Below are 23,252 nucleotides of genomic sequence, written 5' to 3' on the forward strand. Positions count from 1 at the left end.
TCAGTGCTTGACCTTTGGCATATGCAAATGAAGAAGCCAGCTGTTTGGGGGGAATCTCATTTTTCTCCTCAAAGCTTGGATATTTTGTAGCTATTTCACGGCTTCTAGCTCCATATTTTAGTAAATTTGACCTTCTGTTTTCTCCTTGCAAATGGAAAGGCTCACTCCAGAGTGTCGGGGGGAAGGGCTCTAATGTTTCAACAGAGCTTTCATGAGGGATCAGATTCACTAAATCAGTGTATTTCATCCCCACAAGTCGCAGAAGGATTCCAAGGTCAGCATGGCTGACCCTCCACCCATCTACAGATGTGGACCATAAGTTCACCCTCTGTGCGATTAGAGTTGGGCAAGGGGAGAGTGGAGACGAGCCCTTTAACCCTGCAGGTCATGGCCTGGGGATTTTGCAGTGTGCAAGGACTCTGATGAAGATGAGGTTCAAACTGTTTCGGAGGCTAGGACTTCTCCAGGTCAAGAAAGCACAACCCTATCACCATCTTCTAAATTGTTGTTGGATTGGCAGCAGTGGCTCAGCTGCAGTGTCTGTGAAGCCCTGACTTTGCCACCACCTTGCCCTGCCTTGGCCCCATCCAAGTGAGCAAAGGTGACACCATCCCAACACACATGCTGCTAGCGTGTTAGGGACTGCTGACCTAGTGAGGAACCTTCTTGCATAGACTCCCTGCCGATTTAGAGCCCTGGAAACTCCAGCTTCCAAGTCCTATGGGGATCCTGTGTGAGTGCAGCAGGTTGCATAATTAAATGATGTCACTATGTGACTATGGCCACAACTTTAGATGACTTCAAAGTGCATTAGAAACATTCAAGGGAGATATAGGTCAGTGACAATTTAATCCTGGGCATGTTTACTCTTAAGTCTCACTGCACTTACTGTGGATGAGGTCAAACAATCAGCGACTGAATCCAGTCAAGATAGAGGTAAGGTGGGTAGATGGTCCTGATGCTCTAGATGGGGGCTATCTTACCAGTGATAGGCAGAGTAGCAATTGCTCCATCAGATCAGGCCCTGAGTCTATGATTGCTCTCACAGTCCCCTTTGCCTTTTGGTAGGCAGGTGTCAAGGGTTATCAGGAGCTATTTTTCCACCATGCCTGCTACTACACAGCTTTAAGTTAAGAGATAGCAATATTGGATACAGTGGTACCTCGGGTTAAGTACTTAATTCATTCCGGAGGTCCGTTCTTAACCTGAAACTGATCTTAACCTGAAGCACCACTTTAGCTAATGGGGCCTCCCGCTGCTGCCGCACCGCTGGGGTACGACTTCTGTTCTCATCCTGAAGCAGAGTTTTTAACCCGAGGTACTATTTCTGGGTTAGCAGAGTCTGTAACGTGAAGCGTATGTAACCTGAAGCATATGTAACCCAAGGTACCACTGTATATCTATTTATGAAGGCTGTGTCTCTTGAAGGAGTAGTGAAAGAGAGATATCTGCATTCATCCAAATTGGCATAACTTCTGAGATCGACTGCTGTAATGCGTTCTATACGAGACCTGCCTCCTGTCAGATTTAGGGATGCAGAAACATATTCAAATTGATTGTCTGCAGCTGCACTGGCTGCCAATTAGGTTCTGAGCCCAAATCATGGTTCTGGTTCTTAACTTTTCAAATCCTTTGTGGCCTGGCCTGAAATGCACATCTTAGAAACCTATGACCCCTACAGCTCTTTAGGATCTGCAGGACCTTTATGACAAATTGCCCCAAGGCTGTGGAATAACCTCCCAGAAGAGGGTCATCAGTTGTTTCTTAGTTGTTTCTCCCTGTTGGCTTTTCAGAAAAGATGAAGAGTTGTCTTTTCCAAAAAGCCTTTGGCTCTAAAGCTTTGTATTGCTGCTGCTGCAGTTTTCTGGCTTAAAAGAAAGAACGATTGGGAAGTTTTGGTTTATGTTTTCACTGCGTTTCTATGGTTTGGGTTATTATTGTACATCTTGTCAGGCCTGGGAAAGGTAATGAGAGGTAGTATGGTGTAATGGTTAGAGTGTTGAACTCGGTAAGGTAAAAACGGTAAAGGTCCACTGGATGGTTAAGTCCAGTCAAAGGTGACTATGGGGTGTGGTGCTCATCTTGCTTTCAGGCTGAGGGAGTCGGCGTTTGTCCACAGACAACTTTCCAGGTCATGTGGCCAGCATGACTAAACCATTTCTGATGCGATGGAACACTGTGACAGAAACCAGAGTGCATGGCAACACCGTTTACCTTCCTGCCACAGTGGTACCTATTTATCTACTTGTACTGGCATGCTTTCGAACTGCTAGGTTGGCAGGAGCTGGGACAGAGCAATGGGAGCTCACCCCATCGCGGGAATTCGAACCGCTGACCTTCTGATCAGCCAGCCCAAGAGGATCAGTGGTTTAGACCACAGCACCACCCGCATCTATGGCCTTCAGACCAGGATTCAAATCCCTACTCAACCAGACATTGATGGGATGGCTGCAGAAATGTCATGAAGATTCTACTAGATCTTGGCAAATCCCAGGGGTGCACTGCAGGGATGAGGAAGGACCACAGACCCAATAATTCTAGCCTCTAATGTAAAGGAGGAATGCTATTGTGGTATTTTTGTGTTGCTTAATTCAAGTCTGCAGCATGCCCTGCCCATTTCTGCAGTCAGCACATGCTAGCAGTTTCAGCACACAGCAAGAGACTCCCTGCTTGTCTATGCAGCCGTCAGGATGACTGATGGAAGAGCAACTGGCTTCCTGCTGTCAGCACAGGACCATCGATCCCAAAGGGGGAAAGTACTTGGCTTTTCCACAGGCGCTTCCTGCCCTTTAATTCCAGCATGATTCCCTTCTGCCTCTCTCCACTTTACTCGCTTCATCCTCCTTAATTAATCTTCCTTCCCAGGACTCGTTTCAGTGAGGCACAGCAGAGCATCCCTGCCACCTCTATTTATGGCGACACCACAGTTGTGTCTGCAGCTGCAATTGGGATGGTAGCTCTGTCATGGGATAAGCTGGGTAATGGCAGAACATCTCCATCATTTCAAGAGGGGCAAAGTGGCCCAGAGTAACCCACACCTTGTAGCCTCACTGGCAGACAAGACTGGTGCTGCGTCCTTGCAGACCCCACGAGTCAGCTCTGTGTGAGATGTGCAACCACTCTCTCCTTACAAGAGTTATTGCTTGGTTTCATTTCATAACTCCTCCTTAGGAAACAGTTTCAACCGGCATATAGTTGGGAGACAATTAACTTGAGAGTGAGACTCTTGCGCGATTGAAAATGCAACTTCAGAAAGTGCCCTTTGTAGCGAGCCGAGGTCTTCCTTGAAACGGTACCAGAGTAAAGAGCTTGGGCCGAGGGGAGGCAGCCTCATTAACTGGAAAATCCTTGAGGGAGTAATAAGCACAGCCTCCGTCATCTTTCAAGTTGTTTGGTCTCTCTCACTACAAGGGAAGGGAGGGGGAGGCTGAGATCCCAGTGAGCCCACAGCAGGACTGACAAATCTCCCAATCTAGGCTTCTTTCTCTCCGACTCTGGATGAAAGCAGATGGGTTTTTCACTCGATGGCGTTCTGGGTTGTGCGTTTGTGAGGGTGATTAAGGAGGAGATAGAGAGCCGTGGGTGCCGTGCCTTCGAAGTTGCGCCCTTCCAACAGCTGTAAACCAGACACCCGGATTCTGATTGATTTTCTTCTAATGCAAAGCAAATATGAAAGGGGGCAAAAGCCTAATTTCAGTGCCAGTTTTGAGCATCAGCCTTAACAAGCCTTTAAATAGGATTAAAGCATTTCTCTGATGACTCTCAGGTTTCCCTCTTGGATCTTCTTCAAGGAATATTAATCCCCCTCTATTGCACAGGGCAGCTTGTGCTGCCAAGGCAGAAAATGCAGCATAACATTTCTTCCTTAATGCTTTATTGCCATGGATACCCCCCCAAGCCCCATAGAACTCCACAGCATCATGGAGGGGGTTAACAGTGAGGTTAAACTATGCATATTTCATTTCTAAAAGTCAATGGATTTGAATGACTCGTGTGGCTTCCAATTAATAGATGCAGAGATAAGACTGCCTCACTTTATAGAAGAATATTTTTGGTGCTCTGAATGTATTTGGTGATCCCGATGAATCACCGGATTCTGACTCTCCTGGAAGAGTCGATACACTTCTTGAAAGGTGTGCAAGATAAAATGAGAGAATTGGTGTGATGTAGTAGAGGGTGTGCCAGAATTTGGCTGGGAAGAGCTGAGTTCACATTCCTGCTGAGAAGCCTGAAGTAGCCTTGGGCCAGTCATATTGCATCAGGCTAGTCTCTTTCACATGGTTGTTGTGAAGATAGAATATTCCATGTTTTCATGGATAGAGTTCACTTAGGTAAAAGCGGCATGAATAGAATGGCCATCAATTTATTAAATAAGGGAACAATCTCAACCCCCCACCCACCCAGCCCAGCAGAAGGTGAGGGGCAAGCAGATTGCTGCCCCAGCCTGGAGGTGTTGAAACAATCTGGCCTGGATTGAGCACAATTCTATAATCTGGTGGCCGTGGGATGGCTCAGCCCCACCCCAGAAAGTTCCTTTGATGGGTTGCTGGCAGGATTTCCACTGGCATCCCTTCCTAGGTGGGGGCCACTGAGAGGCTGATGGAGGCCAGCTCTTTCAGTCTGCAGACCTCATCAAGAAAGAGCAAAATAAAACACATTGAACACTCCATGTAGGAGTAAACATAAAACTCAAGCTAAAGCAGAGTTTTGTATTAAGTTTTTACCAAATCCAAAGTAAAAACAGGGGAGATAACATGTTAGAATGAATTTATATTCTCAAAACCCAGACCCTCCTTCACAATCACTTGAAATGGATCCCAAATATGGCATGAGGAAATAATGGTATTTGTGAAGGGCAATATTCAACTAAATAATTGCATGAGGAGAATGACTTCCCATCCCCTGTGTGCACCCAATGCCATACTCAGATCTGCTCCAGAAGTTTGGGGGAACCCCAGGAATGGATTTTAAAGGTAATGGGGAGGGGAGGGGAGGAGAAGGAGAACATTACATTGCTCGAGAAGAAATCCTTGCACTGATGTAACCAGTGACTTAGTCCTACATTGTATTCCTCCCAAAGCCAGAGTGTGCCAAGAAACTGCTTTTGCTCTTGTTTATTATGATTGTATATTAATAGTAATAGAACTGGCCTATATACTGTGTGAGCAATTGCAAAATCTGGGTCGTATGTCATAGATTTGTCTGATATATTTTAGGGGAAACACAGTTTGCTACAACATAGGTTCCCTGTTTTTTACCAGCTGAGGAGCAGTCTCATAATTCTTCCTCCTCCCATCTGTGTCTTTGAATTCCCAGATGTTGGTGGATGGCCGCTTTGCTTTAGTAAGTGGCAAATACAGTGGTACCTCGGCTTACGGACACTTCAGGTTACAGACTCCACTAACCCAGAAATATTACCTCGGGTTAAGAACTTTGCTTCAGGATGAGAACAAAAATTGTGCAGTGGCGGCACCGCGGCAGCGGGAGGCCCCATTAGCTAAAGTGGTACATCAGGTTGAGAACAGTTTCAGGTTAAGAACGGACCTCCAGAAAGAATTAAGTTCTTAACCCGAGGTACCACTGTAAATTAATATTACATTTTGCTGCTGCTGCTGTTACTGGATCAGGTGAAATTGGGAGCTCTGTCTGGATCTGTTCAGCCTGGCTTCACTTTTCAAAGAGAAAAGAAGGCCTCTGATTCTAAGGACTTCCCCCCTTCCCCTCCTGTTGGCTGAAGATTGCTTTTATTTTGCTTAGATGTACAAGACTGGTGTTCCTTCCTCCTTAATCATATACAGATTACTTTACCCTCAAAACCCTCCCTCCCTCAAGTTATATGCATATACACTCCAGTAGATCTTGTAGAAGTGTTAATTTCTACAGCACTAAATCAAGCACAAATTAATGTTCAGTGTGTGGTATTAACCGTCTCTCCTCTCGTTAGACTACAGTTCTTACCTTGTAGAACTTCATTTATCTCTTGTGATTTGCATAGCTAGCTGCCCTTTTTCAAGTTAGCCCATTGATCCTTCTGGCTCTCTATGTCTACATAGACATTGACTGGTAGCAGCTCTTTACCATTGCAGACAGGTTTCCACAGGGCTGGAAGCAGAGGCAAAGCATGTAATTTTACCACTGAGCTCTAGCCCATTTCCAATTACTTCTTCCTGCCTTTCCCAGATGCCTTTTGCTTCAACACAGGGAGAAATCCAGCAGCTCCTTGGTGCAGTAATGAAGGGACATGCAGAAGCCTACAAAATCCACTTTTTCCACTTGAAATTCTGACTTAGCACAGCAGTAAACCTGGCATTGCTATCACCTCTGTTTCCATCTGAAGCTGGCATTTCTTCACTGTTTCTTTACTCCCTGTGGGATTAAATGGCAGGACTCAGTTGCAGTTATGAGAGCACCCCTAGCCAAGTGGAGACATAGACCTCTGTCACATGTGGGACACATGACACATGCACAAGCAGAGAACAATTGACTTTGGCTTCCCAGCAACACAGCAGCAGCAGCATCAAAATTTCTATAACACCCTTCATCCTAGGACTAATCCAAAACTAATATAAAGTTGGTGCCTGGTGGTCCTCACTGAGGAGAGTGTCCACAGATGGCAGAACCGCCACTACTGAAAATGCCCTCTTTTTGTCACAATCCTCTGAATCTCCCTCAGAGCAGGTACCCAGAGGCACTGGTGCCATCTCCAGGGTCTCCACAAAATTTTCACTGTGGTTGTCTGGCCTCCACTTGCCACCACCACTGCCTTACCTCTCGGTCTCTGGGGCTGTGGCAGTGGCTGGGCCCGGGGCCATTGCCTTCACCATCTTCATGGGACATGGGACATGTTCTACTGCCCCACCCCCACTGCTGCTGCAGAAGCATGTCCCCAACAGAGGCCCCTTGCTGGAGGCCCTGGCCCAGTCTCCACTATGGCACTGGAGAGTGGCAGCAGTGGACAGAGGTCAATAAGTGTGTGCCACTGGGCACCCACAGTATGAGGCCCAAGTTGGCTCCTCTACCTGGAGAAGGGTCTCAGATGTTGATCTAAGGGTATGGACAGGTTCCTATCAACAGAGGCATTCCATTAAGTATTGGGGCATTAATTTGAGATGTTTCTTTCCCCATGCATTAGACACTACAGTAAGATAAGTTAGAGTGAGACAAATATTATTTCCCAAGTATAAATGTTAAGTGAGACTGGCATTGACCAGCTGTAGTGCTTTTGCCCAATGCATTTTGTACCAGATTTTACAAAAGAAGGCAATTCTGGTAGCTGGGTCTTAGCTTATTTTCTACACATGGAACCATGAGTTGTTGTTTGAAGGGAAAAAATGACAGGGAGAGGATATCCAGAGTGAATAATGAAGCAATTAAAAAGCCTAGCAAAGTTGAAGCCCTTTGGAAATGTGGAAAGTAACTGGAGAGAATTAAAACAGCCTTTCTCCTGCAGTTGGTGACAGAGAACAGAAGATCATCACAAGGTACTTTGTTTATGACAAAAGCTGATGCCTTCGATGGGCTTAATTGTCTGGAGTTAACCCGGGAGAAGGAGGCAATTATGTACCTTGTATTACAGAGGGTTGAACAGAACTGCATGGAACGTGGAAACAAATTATACTGGAGAGACATTTTCAGCCATGTCATCATATTTAGGGTGACTTTCTCACCCTTTGTAAAGTGCAAAGGCGAGAGGGAAGCGAAGGAAAAAGTTTTGCAGCAGGAAGTGCTGATAGTGTAGGGGGATGCAAACGCAGTTATGAGTCTGAGAAAATTTAAGAGCTCATTAGAGGCCCTCGTGTTATTGCATAGTTCTCATGAGAAGTGCATAGCAAAAGTTCCTCTGATGCAGTGCTTCCAAGGCAGGCGTTAATGCAACATTATTGTACCTACAACAGGAGATTGGAAGTTGGGCAATGTCCAGCAACTTGAGTGTGTGTGCAGCCCCCTCAAATATTTTATTTGGGGGGGGGGTGAAGGAGTTGCCCTGGGCCCCTAGGAGTTGAGGGTGATATATGTGTTGAGCAGTTCTATGCACACTTACAGAGGAGGCAAGCCCCATGGAAGTAAGAGAGATTTATGTTTGAGTAAATTTGCAAAGGATTGGGTTGTAAATCAATCACCAACACATTATAGTGATGAATTATGTTCCGCTGAAATGGATTTAGGCTTTCTTTTGCAAATAGCCTTCTACGTATTGAAATGCACTGGCAGTCAGAATGACCACAAACCACAACACAAAGAGAAAATGGGCTGGCTCTCCCTTGCAGTAGAGTTTATTTTTTACCTCATCACATTATATAGTTTGCTGATAGTGGTTATGATTCCTCCCTGACAAAAGCTCGGTCTCTTTGGCAGCTGCGTGGCATAATTTCCTTATTCTGTTTTCTCCATGATAGGAAAGAATCTTGAATTTCAACCTGGCCTGCAGGTTTCAAGGGGCACAGGAGCCCTGCCAGTGAAAAGATGGCAAGCCTATTTGCAGCATGCCGGTGCTTTGAAGTGGAATCATTTTGTTTATATTCAACCCCCTGAGAAGTTGAGAACGGGCACTTTAGTTTCACAACATGCTTGCGTGAAGTACTTTGTGCCGGTAAATGTTGCAGCGTGGAGTGCTTCTCTTCAGGATTCTAGCCAGCTATGCCCTTTCCCATGATAATCCATTCCACTCCCTGCTCCCTTTTCCATTCCTCCCTTCCAGCAGTCAATCAGTGTTCTGTGCCCACTGAGCTGCCTTTACTGAGCTGCCTTTATCTCAGCCCCGCACTCAAGGTTTTTCTAAAGGTTTTGTTTCGGTGGGGGGTAGTTCTGCAAAGCAGAGACATCACCTTGCTAACATAAGTCCGTATAGTTAAAGCTATGGTTTTCCCAGTAGTGATGTATGGAAGTGAGAGCTGGACCATAAAGAAGGCTGATTGCTGAAGAATTGATGCTTTTGAATTATGGTGCTGGAGGAGACTCTTGAGAGTCCCATTGACTGCAAGAAGTTCAAACCTATCCATTCTTAAGGAAATCAGCCCTGAGAGCTCACTGGAAGAACAGATCGTGAAGCTGAGGCTCCAGTACTTTGGCCACCTCATGAGAAGAGAAGACTCCCTGGAAAAGACCCTGATGTTGGGAAAGATTGAGGGCACAAGGAGAAGGGGACGACAGAGGACAAGATGGTTGGACAGTGTTCTCAAAGCTACAAACATGAGTTTGACCAAACTGCGGGAGGCAGTGGAAGACAGGAGTGCCTGGCGTGCTCTGGTCCATGGGTTCACGAAGAGTCGGACACGACTAAACAACTAAACAACAACAACAGTTCTGCAAACCTTAAGTTTCCTCTGGTCTGCTAAGCATCCACACTCTGAGAACATATCTGTGACATCTGGTAACTTGCTCAACACCACCCACCTCCAAGTTTCAAGCCACTCCACACCACACTGAGTCTGGAAAGCATAGCATCGTATTGCTCTTGCGGCATCGTTGTGAACAGGACGTGTATTTGTCTGGGAGGAAAAGCAGGAACAGAAAGGCAGAAGTGGGAGGAGATGCAGTGGAAAAGAGAGAAGGATGGTGACAGACAGGTGACTTACTTCCAAGATAGAGATATACAGAAGAGAGCATGGGAGAGAAAAAAGAGGCAATGTGGAGAGTGTGCATTTGAGAGGGAGGGGCATTCACAAGAAAGATTCTTCCACTGTCCGGCGTTTAGGTAGCCAGTACGAGGAGTGTTTGGATGCTGGAATTTACCAGCCAAAACATTGGCTTCAGGCTCCCAGTCTGTTTCACAAACACAGGGTGAGATTCCCCTGCATGCTGCAAGTTCCTTACAGATAGCTTTCAGATATTTTCCAATAATAAAAAAGACTTGCCTCCCCTTGTTTTGAGTTTTCTTCCATGTGTTGAAGAGCTGCTTACTTTGTTGGAAGATTCAGGATAGCTGTTCACAGTTTCAGACCACAAGTTTGCCATGAATCAACAATGTGACTATATGTAATAGTCCTGCTCTAGTCTGTCTTGGTCAGACCACACCTGGAATACTGTGTCTAATTCTGGGTGCCACAATTTAAGAAGGATATTAACAAGCTGGAATGTTGGTAGAGGAGGGTGACCAAGATGATCAAGGGTCTGGAAACCAAGCCTTATGGTTGAGGGAGTTGGATATGTTTAGCCTGGAAAAGAGATTGAGAGGAGTCATCTTCAAATATCTAAAGGGCTCTCACATGGGAGATGGAGTAAGCTTGTTTTCTCCTGCTCTGGAAGTTGGGACCTGAGCCAATGGATTTAAGAAAACAGATTCCGAATAAACTTCAGGAATAACTTTCTGATGGTAAGAGCTGTGTGACAATGGACTGGATTCCCTCAGAAGGTGGTGGACTCTCCTTCCTTGGAGCTTGTTAAGGAGAGGTTGGGTGGCCACCTGTCATGGATGCTTTAGTTGAGATCCCTGCATTGCAAGGGGTTGGACCAAATGATCCCTGGGATCCCTTCCAACTCTACAATTTTATGATTCTAATGGAAGATAAAAGCATAATGCATAATGAACAGAAACATTAAAATAATTATGATAAATTACATCATTAACAGTGTCACAAAAATGACATACCCGCCAGCCTCTAAAACCCTAACAAAAATGTGCTTCTTTCAAAGTGAATATTGAAATTAGGGAACATCCAGTACAGACCTGCACATTATTTGTTTAAAGAATGAAAATTGTTATGCACAAGTGTCTTTTTGAAATGTATGCCTTCCCAGCCCCCATATATAACTCAGCTGTGTTCTCTGTGTGCTTATTAAATGAATTTATAAATTTAAGGTTGGATATCTACAAAATCCATGGGGCATGTGTTGGCTTACATATGTGGCAGCATCATAGCCTGTATTTGCTACTGGGATTGTTTTGGGTGAACAAAAGGTGTTTCCTAGTAGTGTCAAGAGGGGACATCCAGGCTCCAGTAGCGGACAGCGCAGTGGGGCAAAGACTCTTACCTGACCTCCCAGCAGTTGAGTTGCTGCTTCTGGGAGGAGAGAGGCAGTGGTGAGGGCAGTGCAGTGCAGTGCAAATGCACCAGTGCAGTCAATCTATTTCTGCTTGTGTGTTTGCACCGCACCATTCCAGTCACTGTCCAATCCTGGTAAGCAGCAGTGACTCGCCTGTCAGGTTAGGAGGCCAGGTTAGCATCTCTGTCACACTACACTGTACATTATTGCCAGGCTCCTTAGCCTTAACCATCTAAATTTTCTTCCTCCAGTGACTTCAGCAATGAGGCTTTGTGGATGGCTGTACTTCTGTGGACTTTAAATCCTTGGAAAGCTGATGTCCCCAAAACTCATAACTTCTTTTTCTCATTGTTTCTCTCATGAGTAATTTTGGGTTACATACACAAATAGCTGATTGAAAGATAATTCTGTAATCATAAAGTTCTAAAAACTAGGCTCTGTTGCCTTTTCAGCGACCCAGATCTATAGTCTCTAGCTGAGAAGGAAGTTGACATCCTTTGGTTTGCATTTCTGTCTGTCTATATGAGAAGCTGTCAGCATACAGCTTTTGTCAGAGTGCTAGAACCACCCAGGAGAGAAATGTGGGTGGCTTGGGCTGTTGTGCACAAATGACACTTTGATTGGTGTCTCATTTCTCCTATTTGTTGATGCAGTGAAGAGACTACATTGACATTCAGTTTCACTCGCTTTCATTTCCCATATCCCATTAACAACATTCACCAACGATGCACTCCTGGCAGAAAGGCATTCTGAACATTAGTTGTAGCTGCCACCACCCAACAAAGATGACCTGTTCTCTTCTTTTCTGGTGGCCACTGTGAGAACAGGATGCTGGACTAGATGGGCCAATGTAGGGCAACTTGGGGAGAATTCCCTCTGATGCTTGTGGAAGCAGATTTAGTACAAGAATATTTGGCTAGTTTAGATGTATTCAAGTCTCCAGGGCCAGATGAACTGCATCCAAGAGTATTAAAAGAACTGGCAGATGTGATCTCAGAACCACTGGCAGTCATCTTTGAGAATTCCTGGAGAACAGGCGAAGTCCCGGCAGACTGGAGGAGGGCAAATGTTGTCCCTATTTTCAAAAAGGGGAAAAGAGAGGACCCAAATAATTACCGCCCAGTCAGTCTGACATCAATACCAGGGAAGATTCTGGAGCAGATCATTAAGCAAACAGTCTGTGAGCACCTAGAAAGGAATGCTGTGATCACCAATAGTCAGCATGGATTTCTCAAAAATAAGTCATGTCAGACTAACCTGATCTCGTTTTTTGACAGAATTACAAGCCTGGTAGATGAAGGGAACGCAGTGGATGTAGCCTACCTTGATTTCAGCAAGGCATTTGACAAGGTGCCCCATGATATTCTTGTAAAGAAGCTGGTAAAATGCGGTCTTGACTATGCTACCACTCAGTGGATTTGTAACTGGATGACTGACCGAACCCAAAGGGTGCTCATCAATGGTTCCTCTTCATCCTGGAGAAGAGTGACTAGTGGGGTGCCACAGGGTTCTGTCTTGGGCCCGGTGTTATTCAACATCTTTATCAACGACTTGGATGATGGACTCAAGGGCATCCTGATCAAATTTGCAGATGACACCAAACTGGGAGGGGTGGCTAACACCCCAGAGGACAGGATCGCACTTCAAAACGACCTTGACAGATTAGAGAACTGGGCAAAAATAAACAAGATGAATTTTAACAGGGAGAAATGTAAAGTATTGCACTTGGGCAAAAAAAATGAGAGGCACAAATACAAGATGGGTGACACCTGGCTTGAGAGCAGTACATGTGAAAAGGATCTAGGAGTCTTGGTTGACCACAAACTTGACATGAGCCAACAGTGTGACGCGGCAGCTAAAAAAGCCAATGCAATTCTGGGCTGCATCAATAGGAGTATAGCATCTAGATCAAGGGAAGTAATAGTGCCACTGTATTCTGCTCTGGTCAGACCTCACCTGGAGTACTGTGTCCAGTTCTGGGCACCACAATTCAAGAAGGACACTGACAAACTGGAACGTGTCCAGAGGAGGGCAACCAAAATGGTCAAAGGCCTGGAAACGATGCCTTATGAGGAACGGCTAAGGGAGCTGGGCATGTTTAGCCTGGAGAAGAGGAGGTTAAGGGGTGATATGATAGCCATGTTCAAATATATAAAAGGATGTCACATAGAGGAGGGAGAAAGGTTGTTTTCTGCTGCTCCGGAGAAGCGGACACGGAGCAATGGATCCAAACTACAAGAAAGAAGATTCCACCTAAACATTAGGAAGAACTTCCTGACAGTAAGAGCTGTTCGACAGTGGAATTTGCTGCCAAGGAGTGTGGTGGAGTCTCCTACTTTGGAGGTCTTTAAGCAGAGGCTTGACAACTATATGTCAGGAGTGCTCTGATGGTGTTTCCTGCTTGGCAGGGGGTTGGACTCGATGGCCCTTGTGGTCTCTTCCAACTCTATGATTCTATGATTCTATGATTCTATGATTCTATGATTCTATGATTCTATGATTTCAAAGCATTATTCTGGAGATTGTTTTCAGTCACCAGTTGTAAGTCTTGTTCCCAGAGTTCTTTGAAACCTTCATTAGTCCTCACAATCTCCTCTGATAATCCAGGTAAAGGGACCCCTGACCGTTAGGTCCAGTTGCGGACGACTCTGGAGTTGTGGCACTCATCTCGCTTTACTGGCTGAGGGAGCCGGCATACAGCTTCCAAACCAGAGCAGTGCACGGAAATGCCGTTTACCTTCCCGCCGGAGCGGTTTCTATTTATCTACTTGCACTTTGACGTGCTTTCTTACTGCTAGGTTGGCAGGAGCTGGGACCGAGCAACAGGAGCTCACCCCATTGCGGGGATTCGAACCGCCGACCTTCTGATCGGCAAGCCCTAGGCTCTGTGGTTTAACCCACAGCGCCACCTGCATAATCTAGCTGGGTCTTAATTTGGTTTCCTGATTTGGGCCTGATGCTTTAGAAAATAGAGGTGTTTAGTTTCCCTTTATTTCTCGCCATCCCCTTCAAAACCCTCAAGGCCCTTGCCCCCTTATCTCTCCACTCTTAGATCCCAATACACCCACACTCATGACCTTTTGCATCTCTAGCTCTACCTACTCTTCACAGGTCTCCTGTTCTCTCAAAAGACGTTATTATTTATAAAGTGACTAATGTTGACTAGGGGGTTGACTAGGGGGTGCCTGGCTCTGTTGTTGTTTTAATATACACTTCTACTGGGGCCAGTGAACCAGGGAGTTCCACTAAGGCTTTGAGGACTGAATACTCAGATCTTCAGCATGCTATTATTGTCTTTACTGATGTATAACACAAAATAGCTGGGTAGACAGGACTGAGAGCCTTCAATAGACATTTTAAGTCTTCCCTTTGGGACTGGAAGCTTCACTGTCTGACCCTTTCTGCTGCCTCCACGTGGACCTGTCTCATACTCTCCTTGCTTCCTCTTCCTGCTTTTCTTCACCAGCTCTGAACTAGCTTCCCTTCCCATCCTTGAAGTGTGATGCAGCTGCAATCTGCTTAGTTCATGTGCAGTGAATCTTTTTGTATTTTTTGGCAGTCCTTGTATGACTTACCCTGCCAATAGAGTATTATTTTATTTTGTGGGGGAGCTGGGGGTGGGATCGTTATCCAAGCCCTGTCCTCCAGCAGAAAGTCATAGCTGCTCAATGAGTGGAGAGAGTGGAGGAGGTTTTGTTCTATCCCAATGGGCTGTTTATTATTGCAGGAATGAGAGACACTATGGAGGGAGGGAAGAGGGTGATGTATCAAGAACTCCCTGAGGAAACCAATGCTGAGAGAAGAGTGGTATTTTAGGTAGCATCAAAAGGCCAGCACTACTGTCTGAAGGACAAATGGTCCCCATTTGATTGGAATTATTATATTTCTAATTTCTTGTCTTTTGGTTTCCTTCTCTTTTCAGTTCCTTCTCTTGCTCTCACACTGTTCTGTTTTCAGTTCTTCTTCACTTCTTGTTCTTCTGCTTCAGGGTGAGCTGCATGTAAGGCAGCCAATTCCCCGCATGTTATTCTGTCTCATTTGGGACAAGAGGGGGCTTCTTTTTCTCTGTATGCTTCTCACGCTTAACGGGTCATTCAGGTAATTTGCGGTGGCCACCCACACAAATTCTACCATCTCTGCACATCGTTGTCAAGCAATTGCAGCTTGTCACTGCAGGGCAGGACATCCTACTCAACCAAAGCAGTCTTGCAGCATTATAGCTAGAGGCTCGTGGATTCCACATTTTTCAGTCTTGTCAAAAAGAAGACTCTACTTTTCTTATTTATAAATCACTTCTAAAGTACTATGTGCTTCAATACCAGTTGCTGCAAACCAGAGCCCATGCGTGGAAACAAGTCTGACAGGGCATTACTTGAGACTGCATATTCCATCTCTGGAGACTTACTTCACATCCATATTTTTGTGAGAGGACAAGTGTACAAGGTAGGACCAGCTGTCTGCATCGGATGTCAAAAAGTGCCAGGAAAGCGTCACACCCAAAACCGAAAATAAAAGCTAGTGCAGTCGTGCCCTCCAGTCCCACCCTCCTTTTACGCTCCTGCAGCCCAGGGAATTACAACAATAACTGACAGCTTCCCCAGAATTTCTCTGCCCCTCTGATTTCATTATCCATGGGTGTTAACAGGCCAAGTAGAGTTTTTCTGCTTTCTTAATCACTGGTTGTCACTTCCTAAAACAAGGGGATAGATTATCCTTCTCAAGATGCCCCTAAATCTTCCGAGTGTTTAGAAAGAATTACAGTGGATGAATCACTCAGTAATTAGTACTCTCTGTAGCTTCCTGTACTGCAGCTTTCGGTTCTCCATGTTTTACTGTAGTCAGGGACTGGTATTCAGTGCCCTCTGCAATCCCACCAACACACCTTACCTGCTCACTGACAACAATTGAGAGAAAACAATACTATGGCTTCTTTATATCTCCCTTGTTACTGAACCACATGGTTGTGCTGACTCAAAGCAACTTTCTTCATTGCCCAGATGCAACAGCCTGACCTGCTGCAATCCCTGAAGTTGAGCCTGTCTCTAAAGCAATGAAATGTTGTTTCCTGGAATGAGTATGCCAGTGAGTTAAAGCAAGCTCCCTCTGCACTCAGTCTGCATATCTCCTTACATTTAATTGGTGCTCTTGCGTGCTTTGAAGATAAGCTATTGAAAGAAACATTCAGAGAAGTTCTGGCTCTGAAACTGGAATGCTATTAAGCCCTTTCTAATCCTTCATTATCTCTGCTATTCATTGCTGACACTCTCTGCCATTAGGGCCCAATCCAAAGTTCATCCGAGTCAGTAAAGATCCCACTAACTTTTACGATAGCAGCTCATCTGAGATAGCTCAGCTGGTAGAGCAGGAGATGCTTAGTATCAGAGTTGTGGGTTCAAGTCCCACATTGGGCAAAAAGAGTCCTACATCGCAAGGCATTGGGCTAGATGGTCCTTGTAGCCTCTTCCAACTCTACAGTTCTGTGATCTTAAGTGCAGAATTTTCTGACTGCATTCAGCACCACAAGTGCTGGACAGCTCCCAGAATCTTGTCATCTTGAGGACTGTCGATTAATCAAATGGGCAAAGGGAGGGAAGGGATCTTGAAGGAACTGAAGCTACAAATGTTCAGACACATTGGGTGCTGGTATTAGAAACCCTGAGACAAATTCCTGTTATAGTAAAATGTATGACAAACTTTCCTATCCATAGAACACACAAAGATGTCTAAGTGTAACCCACCACCTGGCATGGAACAAATGTTTCATCTAAATTTAATTTAAATTTCTTAAATTATTTTTGCAGCCTTTTTTCCTCCCCTCTGTTCATATTACAAGAGTCCATTTATAGATATTTACATGTAGCAATGATGCATTTAGTATGGTCCAAATTGCACACATCATCTACACAGAAGACCACTCAGCCAGCACCAACCTCAGTTGCACATAAGTCAGCATGGCAAGTGCAGTCTGTGTAGGGCAGTAACAGTTTCAGTACGGAATTATTCTGATACATCATTATTGCTCCTAAAGAGAAAACACTATGCTGTTGTTGTTTAGTCGTTTAGTCGGGTCCGACTCTTCGTGACCCCATGGACCAGAGCACGCCAGGCACTCCTGTCTTCCACTGCCTCCCGCAGTTTGGTCAAACTCATGTTGGTAGCTTCAAAAACATTGTCCAACCATCTCATCCTTTGTCGTCCCCTTCTCCTTGTGTCCTCAATCTTTCCCAACATCAGGGTCTTTTCCAGGGAGTCTTCTCTTCTCATGAGGTGGCCAAAGTATTGGAGCCTCAGTTTCACGAGTGCTCCAGTGATCACTCAGGGCTGATTTCCTTAAGAATGGATACATTTCATCTTCTTGCAGTCCATGGTACTCTCAGGAGTCTCCTCCAGCACCATAATTCAAAAGCATCAATTCTTCGGCGATCAGCCTTCTTTATGGTCCAGCTCTCACTACTTTATTTACAAAATGAAGTCAGCAGAACATAAAATTGTTGTTTGCATTGTCTTCATTCCATAACATTCCCAGATGGAGGCAATTTAAGAATGGACTCAATAATGCAGAACAAACACTTTCGCAGGTGATTCCAATATATGAGCCCTTATTTAGTTCCTTTGTGCTATCAACCATTCATTTCCCCTAATATCTTTAGAAAAAGTCCTAAAATCTCTATAATCTTTCAGGATGCAGGAGGTGGCTGCTCTTCAATGGGGAAGATAATTGATATAAACAAATCAATACCTTGGAGGACAAGGTGTTTGCATGCCAACATTCTGGTCTACATTAAGAATAAATCAACATTCTGTCTACATTCAGAATAAATGGTTTTGTGAAACCTTTTTTTGGATTCAAGGTGAATATGTGTAGGCTTAAAGTGGGGAGGGAGAGGGGGCACACATGGAACCTCACTCCAATTCTCCTGTGTGTGCTGGCTCCATTTCAGACATTTCTACATGCAATATGATGGCATGAAGGGGGATTCTAAAGTGTATTTGAGTAAACGTGCTTAGAATTTGCCCTTTGATCAGGAACCCTGATAACACAAGATTCCCAACCGCTGGGAGGATTCTAAGCACATTTACCTGAATGTGCTTAGCATGTCCCTATCATATATTTGTGCTGGATGTGGGAAGTGGATCTGGAATGTGCAGGAATGTCGAGACGGGCTTGTGTGTGTGTCCCTCCCCGCGTCAAGACCAGATGCATTCTTCACAAATGGGGCTTAGATCTCCATAAAGTTGGGAACAACTTAGCCGAGCAAGAAACTCTTCATTGAATGTGCCTACGGACTTGGTTGCTACTACAAGAGAGTCGTTTTGAAGCTGTTTGTCAGTTTGACATGCCATTTTTCACAATGAGATCAAGGAGATGGTTTTCATCTAAGCTTGGATGTGGTTGGAGACCATCTTGAATCATGATGGTGGACTGAACCTTTCAAAACTGCATTGGTTTTTGAGTTTATTAGAATTCCTGAGCAATGCCAAGTAGAAGACTTCTGTTCTACTATTGTATATTGGAACGTTGTTGTTTATCGTGCATTTGGACACTTATTAAGATATTGTAACTCAGTTTTCTGTGATCAAGGAGCAGGTTTTTGTCTGTGTGCGGATACCATTGGACAACATTTTGAATAATGATAGCAAACTATACTCTAATTTTAACCATTGGGTTTGTTTGTTTGTTTGTTTGTTAGATGTCTTGAATGACTAGTTATGTATATTTTGAGGTTTGCTGAAGCCCCTCCAGTTCCATTCTTTCATATTTGCACGGACATAACTTGCCATGTACATAGCTCAGGGATAACAAATGTGGAGCCCTCCAACTATTGTGGACGATCTCTCTCATCAATTGCAACCAGCTCTACCAGTAGTCAAAGATGATGGGAGTTGGGGTCTACCATATCTAGAAGGTGCTACATTGACTACCCTGATGTAGATCATCATCTTTATACCAAGAGATAATATGGGCCACTGCCTGCACTGGAAAGGTTGAGTTCTGTGGAAAGGAAACACACACTTGGGTGCTGTTGATTTAGAATATAGTTGAAGCATTATCATATCAAAGCGTCAACAAAGAAAGGAATATGGCCAACATACAGAGATCTATTAACTGAGCAAGAAGGAAAACTAAAACTTAAAGACTATGATGAGATAAAGGAATATCTTCAGAGTTGGTTGCATCACAGGCAACTAAACAAAATCTTTAAAGAGGACAATAAGAGAGGATTTACTTACACAGCTTCCAAATTCCAAAGGGATATTATAGACGATAATTCCAAACTATTGAAGAAGGCCTATAATATACTTTTGGAATGGGAAACTAAAGACAAAGAAGTTAAACCGGTAATGATTAAGTGGGGAGAGGACATAGGTCATAATATACAATTTGAAGATTGGATAAGGCTTTGGAAAGTGATTTTGAAATTTACAGACTGTATATTGCTGAAAGAGAATTATATGAAGATGATGTATAGAAGGTAAAGGTAAAGGGACCCCTGACCATTAGATCCAGTCGTGACCGACTCTGGGGTTGTGGCACTCATCTCGCTTTATTGGCCGAGGGAGCCGGCGTACAGCTTCTGGGTCATGTGGCCAGCATGAATAAGCCGCTTCTGGTGAACCAGAGCAGCGCACAGAAACGCCGATTACCTTCCTGCCAGAGCGGTACCTATTTATCTACTCGCACTTTGATGTGCTTTCAAACTGCTAGGTTGGCAGGAGTAGGGACTGAGCAACGGGAGCTCACCCCATCGCGGGGATTCGAACCGCCCATCTTCTGATCGGCAAGTCCTAGGCTCTGTGGTTTAACCCACAGTGCCACCCGCGTCCCTGTATAGGTGGTATGTCACACCAAATAAATTGGCAAAAATGTATAAAACAGAACAAAAGAATTGTTGGAGATGCAAAGAAGGGGAAGGTACATTTTATCATATGTGGTGGGATTGTAAGATTATTAAGAAATTTTGGGAAATGATTTATAATGAATTGAAAAAAAAATGTTTAAAGTAACGTCTGTTAAAAAACCAGAAGCTTTTTTGTTAGGTATTCTAGGACAAGATATTCCGAAAGAAAAACAGACATTATTCATGTATGCTACAACAGCAGCAAGAATTCTAATAGTGCAAAATTGGAAGACCGGACAAATTACTTTTAAAGAACAATGGCAAGAAAAACTGATGAATTATGCAGAGTTACGGACAAATTGCGTGAAAAGGACAACAGTGACTTTGGAAAAGAATAGGAACCTTTTACAACATATTTACAGCAACAAAAAACAAACAAACATGGACTCATTGGCAGGATTTAAATAAATATTCACAACTTTAATTACAAAGAACAAGAAGATTATACAAGTTGATAAAACATTATTATATATACACAGCAGAACGTAACATTTTATGTAACAAACCAGAAATGGAAGCTGAGGAGGGGGGAACTGGAAAATGAATGTTATTGATATTGGATATTTGTTATGAGAAAAAGAAAATTAATAAATAATATAGATAGATAGATAGATAGATAGATAGATAGATGACAGATGACAGATGATAGATATAGATAGATGATAGATAGATAGATGACAGATGACAGATGACAGATGACAGATGACAGATGACAGATGACAGATGACAGATATAGATATAGATAGATGATAGATAGATAGATAGATAGATAGATAGATAGAGAATATAGTTGCCTTCTGCTAGGAACTACAGCCAGGCACCTTCAGCAATGTGTGCTAAGCTAAGTTACACCACTGTGTAACAGAGCATCTTCCTTGACAGTATTGTCAGATTGGTGTCTCCCACCCAGGCTGGCCACTAGGCTATTCTAGGTAGAATGGCTTCTGTTGTTTGGGCTAAATTGAATTGGTTTATTATTATTATTATTATTATTATTATTATTATTATTATTATTATTATTGCTCTGTACTGGAAATTGTGTAATTCTTCCTCTCTCTCTTTCATTTCAGAAATCTTCTGGATAAGGATACTTTCTCCAAATCTGACCCATGTATGTACATTTTCTATATAGGTTCACTGCCTTGTAAAATATACTTTGGCTACAGGGCTTCTGTGATTAGCTCACAGAGGTTCTTGTAGAATCCATGCATTACATTTCAAATGCATGGATTCTTGGAGTTTAACACTGCTTAGATTCCCCCCTCCCTGTGCTTACAGATTTCTTTTTTTAAAAAAGAAGTTTATAAATGCTTTAAATGAATGAATAAAAGACCACACTCTTTGAGCATGCTGAACAAGATTAAGCAGTTTAAATCCCATTCATTTTAACCTCTGAGACATAAATTTAGTTCTTCCATTGACATCACTTGAAGTTGAAGTTGCCAGGTAGTGTTCTGGATTCATTGACTCCTGGATGGCAACATGGCTGGCTGGCTAGAACCTTAAAGAGGAGCCCTCCACTTTGGTTGGTGGCTCCACTTGCAAAATGCCATTTTCTTTGAAATGTCCCTTTGGGAACATAGACAGCATCCTTAGCAGCTCACACAGATGAAGGAGGACAAGCAACAGATCCTGATCAAATCTTGGTGGGGCAGCAGCCTTTGTTGCCAGCCAGTTTGCCGGTGCCTTGGCAGCGGCACTTCATTAAAACCTCATTAATCTTCTCTACATCTCCACTGTGCTTTTGCTAATGGGGAGTATTTGAAAGGGAGCCAAATACATTAATGAAGGTATCATTATTGGCTAATTTAAACAGACACCCTTAAGATCTCGTTTTGATTTCTATAGTTCCTAAACCATGAGAGACTGGCCTTTGTGTTTGCATTTGCCATAATAGAATGTCCAGGCTGCTTTCTGATGAGCCTCTAAAAAACAAGCAAATCCATGAGCCAGAGGGTGAAAAATGGTTGAGGGGAGAGATGGTCCACCCTTTCAGATGGGTAGAACTTTGGGCTGGTTCTACAGAAATCAACTTCCACCTGTCCACATACCATGGGTCATATCTAATCAGTGCTTCAGGCTAATGAAAGTATCTTTCATCAGCAGAATGGGGGAGTGAAGCAGTTTTCACTGATCTCCACCCCCACCCTCTCCCATCCAGCACCCCACCACCCACACTTCTCCAAACGATTCCCCAACCCCCCGGAGCAGATTTTTGGGGCATGCGGGAATATCACAGGGGGAAAGGGAAACCACCAAAAAGTGCCTCCCTCCCTGTTCCACGGACCAAACCCTACACTGGATCTTCCATCACTGCAAAGGGCATCATGGATACAGCCCCATGTCTAGAACCGAGTGACCCTGCTTTTGTCTTTTTGACTCTGATAGGTTTTTTGTGCACAATGCCATCCGTTGTGCAGAAAAATGCATTGGTGCTGTTTTTCTACACAGTTGTCAATGTGGTGGAAAGGGAAAGAGAGAGATAACAGATCTCAACTGTCCAACTTTGAGATCCCCCCTTCCAATCACCAATGGGGAATCAGGCTGTAGTTAAGCTTGCTGGGTTCCTGTTTTTGCAGAAGCTTGTGATGGATTTTGGGTAACGCAGACTATGCTGTATGATACCACTGCCTTCACTCTGCCAGTGACTGAGCTGAGCTGTTTTCCCTTTGCGTGTGTGTGCTGTATACTCAGGGCATAGAGACCAAGCAGTGGAGAGAGGTATGTATCTGCATTTATTTTCATTTTTGACTGGAACAGGTCTGGTCTTAGAAAGATGCTGGGTGATCAAAACCTGCATTTAATTCCACTTTTCTGCCTCCGGTGCCTTGGGCAGTGTTTGCAAATGATTTCCCTGCTTTGTACCTCAATTTTCTCACCTTTATGGTTCATCTCCTGAAATACAGGCTCGGTGGGGCCGGCCCACATTACTACCTGCACAGCTTTCCCCTCTATTACATGGAAGACCACTAGGGGGTCTCTATAGGGCCCAGCAAAGCAACATGGATACCATATATTATTAGTAGGTGTGGTGCAGGTGACATTCCAACTCTAACCAACTGAGCTTTCCAGGATGCTGTGCTGTCCAGGATGCTATGAGCATATAAGTGGAGCCTTTGGTGGGTGCAAACAACAAGCAGCCAAAAGCCAGAGAGAGAGAGAAATAAAAGGCAAATGAATACGACTTGCTTCCTGAGTACCCTTACAAGCACATCCTGCTATAGGTATTGGGCTGTTGACTTAGCTGCTGTGAGTGCATGAGATAGCAACTCCATTCTGCCAGCATTAGCCAAACAGTGTAACTGAGCATGTTTCCAGCCCCTAAAGATGCTCAATGAACTATTCTCCTCTTCTTCTCATCCCAGCTAG

At 44.2% G+C, this 23,252-nt stretch overlaps 1 protein-coding gene across 2 annotated transcripts in view; it reads left to right on the forward strand.

The window, feature by feature from the left end:
• The window catches only part of CPNE5 (copine 5), a 131,301-nt gene that overhangs the window by 12,069 nt on the left and 95,980 nt on the right, over positions 1-23,252 (forward strand). For both annotated transcript variants that reach the window (XM_083509438.1, XM_083509437.1), the window contains exons 2-3: positions 20,954-20,994; positions 22,558-22,604. In XM_083509438.1, the coding sequence (XP_083365564.1) occupies positions 20,954-20,994; positions 22,558-22,604 (88 nt within the window). The remainder of the gene's footprint in view (positions 1-20,953; positions 20,995-22,557; positions 22,605-23,252) is intronic.

This window comes from Podarcis liolepis (assembly GCF_965112155.1).
Source record: "Podarcis liolepis genome assembly, chromosome: 6".
Taxonomy (NCBI): domain Eukaryota; kingdom Metazoa; phylum Chordata; class Lepidosauria; order Squamata; family Lacertidae; genus Podarcis; species Podarcis liolepis.